General features: G+C 45.0%; 1 protein-coding gene across 1 annotated transcript in view; it reads right to left on the reverse strand.

Moving 5' to 3' along the window:
* The window catches only part of PHF14 (PHD finger protein 14), a 283,433-nt gene that overhangs the window by 150,825 nt on the left and 120,380 nt on the right, over nt 1–12,228 (reverse strand). Inside the window, exons 15-16 of the mRNA XM_065399294.1 lie at nt 3,888–3,938; nt 3,627–3,748 (exon numbers count right to left, since the gene is read on the reverse strand). Of these exons, the coding sequence (XP_065255366.1) occupies nt 3,627–3,748; nt 3,888–3,938 (173 nt within the window). The remainder of the gene's footprint in view (nt 1–3,626; nt 3,749–3,887; nt 3,939–12,228) is intronic.

Below are 12,228 nucleotides of genomic sequence, written 5' to 3' on the forward strand. Positions count from 1 at the left end.
CATTTCGCAGGCAAGGCGCACTGCTCTGAGTTCCCGCACATTGATGTGTAGTGAGAACTCCTCCTAGGACCAGAGGCCCTGAGTTCTGAAGCCCCCCAGATAAAACCCCTCCTTCCCCCAACCCCGGCAGAAGCATGGTGACTAGAGACATTGACAGCTGCGGTTTCGCATATGGGACACATGCACATACTGACCCCAGATCCAGCCACCACAAAAGGGAGGTGATCACTGAACGGGGAAGTATGACCACCATGTCCAGGCAGTCCTGGCCTGGTTGGTACACTGATGTTAGTCAGGTCTGAAGAAGTCTGAGTCACAAACTTACATGTTTCACCACGTACGTGTATGATGCCATATGCCCCAGGAGCTTCAGGCAACGTTTTGCCGTGGTAATGGGTTGGTTTCTGAGGCTCTCTATGATCAAGCCCAGGGCCCAGAATCTGGCTTCCGGAAGGAAGGCTCTGCCCTGGAACGAATTGAGGACCGCCCCTATGAACTCTATCCTTTAGCCGGTGGAGATTGTTGATTTTTGCATGTTTATCAACTTCTGAAAGATTGATAACATTAACTGTATATCTGCCTCCACTAGGGCCCCAACCTGCCCTTTGATCAGCCAGTCATTGAGGTTGGGATACACCTGAATCCTTTGTTTCCTTAGGAAAGCCACGACAACCGCCAGGCACTTTGTGAAAACCTGAGGGGTTGCTGACAGGCCGAATGGAAGTACCGTGAACTCATAGTGTACTTGGCCCACAACGAATGAGAGGAATCTTCTGTGGCCTTGGAAGATTGAAACGTGAAAATAATTGTCCTTCAAGTCGAGAGAGATATCAGTCCTCTGGATCAAGAGATGGGATAATGGAGTCCAAGGAGAACATGCGGAACTTCAGCTTCTTCATGAATCTGTTGAGATTTTGCAGATCCAGGATGGGTCTCAGACCGCCATTAGCCTTTTGGATTAGGAAATAATGGGAGTAAAACCCCTTGTCCCTTAGCTCCGGAGGAACATCCTCTACTCCTCCCACTTGCAGAAGCGTTCACACTTCCTGAATTAGAAATTGCTCGTGAGAAGGGTCCCTGAAGAGGGACAGGGAGGGAGAATGGGAAGGCAGGGAGGAACTGAACTGCAGGGTATCCTAGTACTATCGTGCATAGCACCCAGCAATCTGAGGTAATATGGGCCCATGCCCGATAGAAATGGGACAGCCAGTCCATAAAGATAGGGGAGGTTGGATCCAGACACTGTCCTGGTACACCGTCCTCGGGTGCACCCTCAAAAGGCCTGTTTAGACCCAGGCGATTGTCTAGAGAGCCAAGGCCCATGGGTCAATGAGGGCTGGGGAGGAGGCCTCCTTTTGTAGCACCTACCCTGCCTCTTATTATAATCCTGCTTCCACTGAGGTTAGTAGAAATGAGGCAAAGGTTGGGGCTTAAAGTGCCTCCTCAACGGGGCTGGGGTATGTAGACCTAGTGGCCCTCAAATCCTTTAAGTGGTGAGCTAAGAGTCTGTCTGCTCTGAAGAGAGAGATGCGCTCTCGAAAGGAAGGTCCTGAATTGTTTACTGCTCTTCATATAGAAGTCTGGGTCTGCAATGAGGGAAGAGGTGGGGGAACCCTATCCTCCGATGCGATAGAGTACAACCTCCTTGTCTGAGGTGCTTGGGCCTGATGGAAAGCCTGGGGGGTCCAAAAAGGCCATTGAACAGGTACCTGCCACTGTGCAGGCAAGGCCACTGGTGGAAACCCTTGGCTCATATCAGCCATCAGGTACCAGCGGTCAGAGCGGTGTTGGCTCCTGCGGGAGCTGTAGCACTCTGGTTTGGAGTTAGATGGCAAGAAGTCACTCCCCGATGACCATGGGGGAATGGTGCCAGATAGTATCAGAGTGATGCCAGGACGGGGATGACTAATGCTGTGAAATCATCGACGGTTTTCCCTTTGATGGCACCTGTGGCCAATGCTGTAGCCATTCTCGTTTCTGGTACCTGTTCCTACCTAATGGGGGAAAGCGGTATCAGGAGGGACAGCAGATCTCTTGCTGCCTCGAATGCCTCTGGTGTAGATCGAAACGCCATCACTGCACTCCTATGGCTCTCACTCGGAGGAGACTCCAATGATACCAGACTCGACAGTTCCCCTTGCTAGCCTGGAGTCGACAGTACCAGACTGGCAGCCAGTGAGCCCAAGTGGCCCGACATGGGTCTCACTCTGCCGGCTTCCTTGTGACCAGAAGGCTTCTGAGTTGGGGAGCGTCCTGTCTGTCTTTTGTTGTTTCTTCGGCACCGAGCGTCCCCATGAGGGGTAGATCTCCACTGCATCGGAGAGCCCTGGTGATGCCGAGAGTCCTGGGATGCAGACGAGGAGTCCTTTCTTGGTGTCAGAGAGGCTGGGCTACGCTGCCTGTCTCTCAGAGAAGCCAGCATGCTTCTCACCAAGATGGAGGTGCTCGGTACCGAGTTGTGACTTGGCTCCCGAGGGGGGACAAAAAGCCACCTCCATGAGGAGGAACTTGAATCTCTGGTCCCTGTCGTTTTGGGTACAAATCCTGTAGCTGTCCCACAGGTGAGATTCCCCCCCACACTTAAGGCAAGAAGAGTGAGGGTCACTAATTGGCATGGGTTTATGGAAAGTCTCACACTACTTAAACCTCGGAGACCGAGGCATGCCATGGTACCGGGGAAGAGGAAACCCCAGTAAGCAGAGTCCTACTATATTACTACTATCTAACATTAAAAGTATAATAACTACTGTTTTATGAACTATAAACAGGAAAAAGAGACAAAGTCCACTGGGTAGACTACTTGTATTGACACAAGGATGAACAGAAGTTCCAGCGACCATCACAGGTGGTAAGAAGGAACTGAAGGGGTGGTGGGTCAGCAGGCTCCTATATAGCAGCGCTATGAGGGCGTGACTCCAGGGGACACCAGAGCCAACCCAACAGATATCACTGAGGGGAAAACTTTCTGGCGGCGGTGCATGTGGTGCATGCACACCTACATTGGAATGGATATGAGCAAGCACTCAAGGAAGAATGGTTGTTCTGAAACATCAGACAATTCCCCTCTTGGTTTAGACTCCTGATTATAATGCTGTGCTTGCTAAAAGCCGCATGCAGGACAGCTCTTCACCTTTCTTCCATATGAGAAGCATTTACTATTGTGTGGAGCGACAGGGGACTATTAAAACATTTTTTTTAAATGTGTATGTTCCTCACAATAACATACACTTCACTTCAGAACAATGTTACCAAAGCTAATTGATTTAATGGTTTTTACATAAGGGAAGTGCTGTAACTCTAATATTGGAATACCTTGATCAAATTGCCAGTTTGTTTATCTTTGTGACTTGTTATAAAACATAGGCAATTCACCCTGACAAAAGAAAATGAATTCTCTTGTGTTAGAAAAACAGATTATGTTGCTTATTTACATCTAAATCTTAAGTGTAAATGTGTGTGGCAGGTCAATAAGTGGATCAAATCAATGTTTCCGAAGTAACGTTCCCCTAAATCAGATTTTTTTTAAAAGCATTCTATATTGTGATTTTCTTCATTACGGCCATGATGAGAAAGTGATGAAGATAGAACTTTAATCCCTGTGGAAAAGGTCACAGCATTAAGCCTACCTGACTAGATTTTCATTGTCTCCAGTCCCCTTGCATGTAGCACATTCAGTTCTTAAATCCTCTGACTTGGGTTTCTTTTGTAGAACAGACTGCCTTTGCCGTCTTTCTCTAGGAATACGTTCCTGTCACAGAAGAAATCAAAAGAAAGGGGTGGGGAGGGGGAAAGCAAACATTTTCAATTATAGTACTGAAGGCAACACTACACACCTGAAGTTTAATATTTTGTGAATCTAAGTTAAAAAAATACACTATTATCCCAACCTCAGGCTTTTCTTCTTCAGGCACAAAGCTTCGTTTTCGTCCTCTAGTTCTCTAAAAGAAAATATATTTAGAAATTAATTTAATTTAACACAAAATGTCTTTACAATTAATCTACTGTTCACAAGAGAAATATCTGCAGAAATTTGTTAGAAAGTAAACTATTGAACGAATGCAAAGATAACTACAATCGTAAACATTCGAGCACTTTCCTTAGTCTTTTCAAAACTATTCAATACACAACAACATCAAAAGAGTGTGTGATTACATTTATTTAATGTATTGGATTGGAGGTGTGGATTCTTGTTCCAGCAAAATAAATTTCAATGGTTTTCTTCTCAGATATATTCTAGAAAAATACAGAAAACCTTCTATAGACCATTGCAACCTAACAAATATATAATTTACACATATATGGGAACAAACTATTTGTAAGAGTAGAGTCCAATTCCTCAAGCATGTATGCAAGTGCTATACAAGATCCACTAGCTCTAATCAAGATACTGTACTGTTATTTATCTGCATACAATGTCCTGTAAAGCACTTTAAACCTAACCTCAAATCTTTGCCCCCTCTAGAAAATTATTTCAGTTCCCCCTCTGCTTCATTTGAGCAGAGAAATCCATACTCTATGATGTTATCCAATATCTTTTATAGGCAGAGCCAAGATCAACACATTTACTTATCTAATTCACCTACCCTTCATGAGAAGAGGGCCAGAACACACTCCTAAAATTGAAAGCTTTTGAGACATAACTAAGTATTAAAATGATGAAAATCTGAAGTTTAATGTAGACATCACCTTGTACCCCTGGACAGTTTTAAGTGTCCCAATCTTGACATGCTAGGAAATTTTAAGCATTTTGTCCCCGAAGGAACTGGGGAAACATTGCTTGTGCATAAAAGGGTAAAAATAAAGCAGGACACATTATTCCTTCTACAAATATAAAAGATCAAAGTGCTGTGCTAGCACAGATCTGCTGTGGAAATGCTTACAACAGGTGTGCCGTGTCATGACAAGAACAGCTGCTGTGGTAAACAATTTTAAGAGAAAGAAAGAAAGAAAGAAGGAAAGAAAGAAGGAAAGAAAGAAGGAAAGAAGGAAAGAAGGAAAGAAAGAAAGGGCCAACTTTAATCACAACATCAATGAATACGAATCACTGTTTTATTAATATTTCCTCACCTTCCACTCCCACTCCATAATCTGATTAAGAAATGTGAAAAAAATGAAATGCTTATAGAATATAAAAGCTTGGACCAAAATTTTCAAAAATAGGGAGGGGGCTAGAGTTAGGCTCAAAATCCATATCTGGGCATCTTCCCAATGTTCAAAAGTGAAGAGCACTCAGTGAGGTCAATGGATGCTGCTAGAAACTCAACAGTGAGAAAAACATTATTTAGGTTCCTGAATATGAATTTAGAAGCCTAACTTTAGGCCTCTATTTTTGAAAATCTTGACCTGATTATTTTAATACACACAAAACATACATATATACCTATTTTTTGTGCGTAACAATAAATAATAAGGTTTTACATTCCATAACCATCCTAAACTTTTGGATTTTCTTTTATACACATAACAATATATATAACACCATTAACTGTGTGTACGAGTATATTATGCACACAATTTTATTATATATTTTCTTTATACTCCAAGGATATTACAATTTAATACCATAGATCTGCAATTAATAGGAAATAAAAATTCTTTTGATAATACTATGCATGTGCATTGTCTCTTCATTTACTCAGAACGAATTAACATTTAAACAAATAAATGCCAAAAATTAACAGGCATGTTGCTATTAGTTGCATCTCTCTAAATCTAATTCATATTTAAGTGAAGGAAATGTTTCTGTACTGGGGAAATTAAAACTGTTCAATGTTAAGTAGGACAACTAAGTCAAACCCCCAAAACCTTTTGTCAAATTGAACAGCTTTCGATGTATGTGGACTGAAGTGCATGGAGAGAGCGATGCCAATAACTATCTGGCAGATGTTCATAAAGCTGCAGCATTAACTATATATCAACATTCACAAATACATATGGAAAGATTAAACAAATATCTTTTAAAATTATGAAACAAAGTACTGAAAACAAATCATAGATTAAAGCACTCAGAATATAAAACAGAAAATATGCAACATATTTAAACAATGTGAATTTAATACCATCTGTTTTCATTGGCTACTAGCACAGAACAGATGGAATGGTTATCACCAAAAGTGAAAACTATTCCAGGATTGCCAATTGACTGTAGAATATAATTAATTTAATTTAGTTTATACTAACAGTGCTAAGGGGAAAAAAAAAAACAACAACAACACCATACTATAATAAAACATAAGAGGTTTCGGTGATCTCTACAGCAACAAATTTTGAGGTTTCAAATCAAGTAAGCAAGTCACACACAGAAGTCCACCTTGAGAGTCACTACATTTATCTCTCTTAAACCACAGTATTAACTGTAACCTTCATGTGCTAAACAACTGGCACAAGCTGAACAACACCCTTTCCCTCATCGCCCCCAAAAACCCTTTCTGGAAAACAAGAAAAGAAAATGAAGCTGAGAAATTCAGGGATCATTCCAATAATCAACCACAAATGTTAAAAAAAATTATTCCAATAATCAACCACAAATGTTAAAAAGAATGTCTTGATACACTGCTGGTTAGCTAGTTACAGCTAGTTGATGCAACTGTATTACAGCACTGCAGGAGAGTGGGTTAGAATGTCTGAGTCCTATGAGTAGGTCTACACCAGGGGTCTCAAACTCAAATGACCATGAGAGCCACATGAGGACTAGTGCATTGGCCCGAGGGCCGCATCACTGACACCCCCCCTCGCTGCCTCTGGCCCCGCCCCCACTCCACCCCTTCCATGAGGCCTTGCCCCTGCCCCGTCTCTTCTCCACCTCCTCCTCCAAGCGGTTTTAATAAAATATATACTCAGTAAAGCCCCCCCACTGCACTGGGCTGCACCACCACTCCACCCCTGCTCTGCCTCTTCCAGGGGTGGCAGGTTTGTAGAAATTTTGGTGGTGCCCAGAACATGCCCCCCCAAACTCCGCCCCCACCTGCTAAAGGCTCTGGGAGGGAGTTTGGATGGGAGAGGGGGTCTGGGGTGCAGGCTCTGGGATGGAGTTTGGGTGCTGGGTGCAGGCTCCGGGCTGGGGTAGGGGTGCATGCTCTGGGATGGAGTTTGGGGATAGGAGGGGGTGCAGGTGTGAGGGCTGTGGGGCTGGGGATGAGGGGTTTGGGGCATTGGAGAGGCTCAGGACTAGGGCAGAAGGGCAGGGGAAGGGCAGCCTGCCCTGCCCCTAGTGGAGGGGGGCACTAGGACCCTGCGGCAGCAGGTGATGCCGGAAGCTGGCAGAGCGGAGCGGAGCCAGCATGAGCTGCAGGCTCCGGGCAGTGAGGGGGCAGCAAGTGAGCCCGGGGGACACTCGGGGGAGGTGTGGGCAGCAGGTGGGGCTGTGGGGGCAGCAGGTGGGGCTGGGGGAGAGACCCGGCCCCAAACATTGGGGAGCAGTGCGCGGGGAGCTTAGCTGCCGCATAAAATAACTCGGGAGGGGCGGGGGTGAGGAGAGTTTGGCGGCGATAGGAAGTAACTGGGGAGGGGGGGAGGTGCGGGGAGCTTGGCGGGCCGCAGGGAAGAGCTCCGCAGGCCGCATGCGGCCCTTGTGTTTGAGACCCCTGGTACACTTATGGTGGCGGGTAGAGCACAGACACAGCACATCCAGCTAGCATAGGGATAGCAGTGTAGACAGTGAGCACTGGTTAGGTGAGTAGACTACAGACACACCAGAACCTTAGGGAATATACCCTGCACATCTTCCTACAAGCCCAAGCAGGCCTTCCCACATTACACTGCTATTTTTAGCAGTATAGTGTCCCACTGTCTCCCACTGCCAAAGTCTTTCCCCTCTGTAGTGAAAGACTCCGGCAGCAGAGACAGGCTCCAGCAGTGGGGAAAGGATCTAGTGGCTGCTTTCTGCTGAAGCCTTTACCTGCTGCCTCCCTCGTGCCAGAGTCTTTCATTGCCATGTGTAGCTACATACCACAGTGTGGATGCAGCCTGCCTTTCACTGCAGCGCGTAGCTATATGTACCCTACATGCCGCCACAAGTGTAGACAAGTCCTATTGTGATGCTTCCTGGGGTACTCAGGGTTGTGAGGCACCTCACCACCACTTGCCTTTAGCATGAGTGAGCCTTGTCTGTGCCTGCTGTGGATCAGCTCCCTGAAACTACCAGCCTCAGGCAACACAGACAGCACCTTCCAGGCCTCCACAGGTCTTGCCCTCTCTGTACAAGTTAGCGACAGACACGCACCAACACCCCGAGTTCTCTGAGAATCCATTTGGAGTGCTTGGCCCCTGTTCCACAGAACTCTTATAGACACTGTTCCCAAAATAATAGTACATATCAGCTTCTAAGAGTCAACTTAGGATCACCACTCTGCTTAATACATAATACTGAGATTATAGAGATATACAGAGATAGTGAAAACAAGAATAAATTTACAATTAAAGAACAGGGATTCAAAAGACTGAGTAAGCATATAGGAAACAAACAGTTACATATAAAACAAAATCATAACACGATTCCTAGAGACTAAACCTAACAAACAATCCATTCCTCTATCTACTACAAGATGGCTTAACCCCAGTTTTTCCCCGCAACATTTTCAACCAGTTTGGTTGAGACACCTTCTCATAAAATCAAGCCTGCTGGCAGGCTGTCCTCACAGATTGAAGGAACACCTGGGGGATTCATCTGTACTCTAGATATAGTTTCAAAAGTTCACTTAAAAGTTTCACCCCTGAACAATATAACTCCTGCTGCTTTTGTTTTTTTCCTCCAGCCCACATAATCTATTGATTAGCATTTTGCTCACACTGTAAATGGGCATTCATTGTGAAAGATACAATACTCAATTTGCATATAACCAGCCAGAGTAAGAGAAGTATCTCTCTCAACTTGCAGACCTAGAGAACATGATTTGTAGTATATATACACAACTTCACATATTTTCTATATATATATATCTCACAATGATTATGATTGACCAGTGTAACACAGGCTTTTATTAGAGATCGTACATGGCATTCTTTTGGTGAACCCAGGGATCCCTGTGCCCCCGACCGTTGGCATCAAGAGGTCACACCTATATCACCAAGTAACCCAAACATTCATTGATAACAAATTAGATAGTAGAGACTGAGAAAAGATTTCAGTTGCTCCTAACTTTCTCAAATAACTCTTTGGTTGTAATTTTTCATGCTTTGTCTCAGTCTGAAAGTAAATCATCTACGGAAATATGTTTATACAAAGTTGGTTCAGTGATTCAATAGTTACACGTGGGGAAAACAAACTGATACCCTTTGTTACTACTCCAACTGAAACTGCTTTGTTACCATACAAAGCAGGATTAAAAAAAGATCTGGTCATTTATATGGAAAATTAAAAAAGCCAGAGTTACATAAGTAAGAATTTCTAAAAAGTTTTGAAAAAGGTACAAATCCTCAAACTTCAGGGCATAAGCCAACACTGACTGAGTAATGAAGAAACATTGTTTTATGAACATTTTATTCCATAGTTCCCAACTTCGTGGTTTCTTGCACTTCTGAAGCATCTGAAACTGGCCATTGTTAGAGAAAAGACATGGGACCATATGGACCACTGGTTTGATTGATATAGCAATTATGTTCCTGTACTGTTACTTAAAATCAGAGGAAGCTAGAAATTTCAAGCCTCTCTTGTCATGGTGTCCTCTCTTAATAAGGAAAAATAATTTAAGTTTTAAATAAAAATTGTTCTGTATTTTTAAGTTCTCCACTCGTAAAATAGTTCTACATACTCTTTTTCAGAACAGAAATGCCAGCATACTCAATAGATCTGCTCTCTGTGTGTATTCAGAACTCGATCTTGTCACTTGAGCGACAAGAATTTACTCACCTTGTGTAGTAACGATGGTTCTTCGAGACATGTGTCCATAGGGTGCTCCATTGTAGGTGAGGCTGCATCTCTGCGCTGCTGATCGGAAAACTTTGGTAGTAGTGTCCATCAGGCCTGCACATGTGCTGCCTCTCCTCATGCCCCGCCACGAGCTTAGCCAGCACACATGGGCTAACCTCCCTCAGTTCCTTCACCCATAGAGTCATTGACAAAAACTCCGAAGTAGAAGTGTCCCTATGGGTGCTCCACTCTAGGTGACTCCTGAGCAATATACCTATCGGAGGGCTGGGGCTTCAGAGTCAGGTCAGTTACAGATAACAGTACTGTGGAGCTGTAGATGGCATCAGAGGCAGAATCCACAGTAATCGCACAGTGTTCTGCGAAGGTATGCCCACGTCGCCGCTCTACAGATTTCGGAGATAGGGACATTCTTGAAGAAGGCGATAGATGAGATCAGCTTCATGGAGTGCATGTGAATATTATCTGATAATGTTGGCTAATGCAACCTGAGACCCACTTAGGGAGTCTCTGGGTTGAGTGTGATGTGGAAGGCTGTGGGCTGATGATTTGCGCACAGGGAACCTAGTTCATAAAAGCCCTGAGGTTCATAAAAGCGCTGAGCCGAGTATTGCGAGATGCGTCTGCACTGGGACTTCAGACTAAATTTTCTCTGTTGTCCAGGCATGTAGATCCCTAACTGAGCAGAGAGTAGCCCACGCATTTTTAAGGGTATGGAGAGAAACACCCGTTTTCTCCACAAAGAGTTTGGTGATTTCAAAGGGAAGGTCTTCAACAGTCGATTGCACCTCTTTAGGGAAACCGGAAAGGTGTAACCACGATCCAAGTCGCATAAGCACTGCCAGGGAGATGTTCCAGGCCACAGTGTCAGCTGCCTCAAGGGAAGACTGTAGCGCTGTTTTGGCTACCCATTGTCCTTCCTGTATGATAACTTTGAACAGGCCATGCTGTGACTCTGGAAGCTGATCAATAAAGTTGTCAAGTTGCCAATAGCAACAGAGAGTCCTGTGGCACCTTTAAGACTAACAGATGTATTGGAGCATAAGCTTTCGTGGGTGAATGCCCACTTCGTCAGCTGCTCCAATACATCTGTTAGTCTTAAAGGTGCCACAGGACTCTCTGTTGCTTTTTACAGATCCAGACTAACATGGCTACCCCTCTGAAAGTTGCCAATAGTTAACATAGTTGTACTTCGCCATTAAGGCATGATAATTGGTGTTTCGAAACTGAAGCATGGCTGAGGAATAGGCTTTCCTTCCAAAGAAGTTCAAGCGCTTGCAATCTCTATCATAGGGGGTGGATTGCATTTGGTGCTGACGGCCCCAGGAGTTTACCATGTCCACGACTATGGATTTGGAGGGAGGGTGGGAAAAAAGAAATTCCGTCTCCCTAGCCAGAACATAATATTTTTTTTATCAGCCCACTTACAAGTAGGCATCACTGATGCTGGGGTCTGCCATATGGTTTTTGCAGGAGAACCTCGTTGATGGAGAGGGCTATTTTAGAGGTCGAGGAAGAGTGTAACATAACAAGGAGTTTGTGATGGGTGTCCTTGACTTCCTCCAAGGGTATCTGCAGTGCATCTGCAATCCTTTTTGCCAATTCCTGGAAAAGCCGGAAATCATCGGTTAGGGATGGTGGCGGGGACATGGCAGCCTCATCTGGGGAGGAGGAGGATATGTTAGTCCTCGGAGTCAACTCTTCCTTGATTCCACTCTCCTGCTCCTCAGAAATCTCCTCTGGGGGTTCCAAGGTTCTAGACACCATAGCAGAGGGGAACGTCTCAGGGGCTCAAGAGAAAGGCTGGGAGCTCGAGGAGTGGGGGATGATATGCAGCCCAGGGATCCCAGTACGGCCACTGGGGCAATGGAACAGAGGCTGGTGGCAGTGCCCGTGGCTGGCCTACCAAAGTGTACTCAAGGAGCCTCTTCATAGTGGGCACCATATGGCGCATGAGAGGAGGAGTAGGAAATGGTCTTCTCTAGCTCACTGTTCGACTACTCACTCAAAAGTTGGAGTGTGTGGCAGGGTACTGAAGAAGACTCCTGCAATAGGAGGAGACTCAGTGCCGAGGTCCCAGTGCTGAGAAGGGGAGACTCCGGTACGTCAGATACCTGGACATCTTTAGTGCTGGAATTCCAGGGGTGTCGACTGACCCAGTGGTGGTACGGAGAGTGCTGGGGATCTCACCCATACCGACCACTCCAGTATCAGACGGGACGTTAATGATGGTGCTGAAGGTACATAACGTACCAGCAGTGTCTTCTTATTGGAGTGCTGTTCATTCCTATTTTTGTGAGTTGGTACCATTGACTCAGTGCCTGTCCCCATCAGGTCCTTAGGTGCATCAACAGTACCTGCCA

This window comes from Emys orbicularis, chromosome 2, assembly GCF_028017835.1.
Source record: "Emys orbicularis isolate rEmyOrb1 chromosome 2, rEmyOrb1.hap1, whole genome shotgun sequence".
In the NCBI taxonomy this organism is placed as follows: Eukaryota; Metazoa; Chordata; order Testudines; family Emydidae; genus Emys; species Emys orbicularis.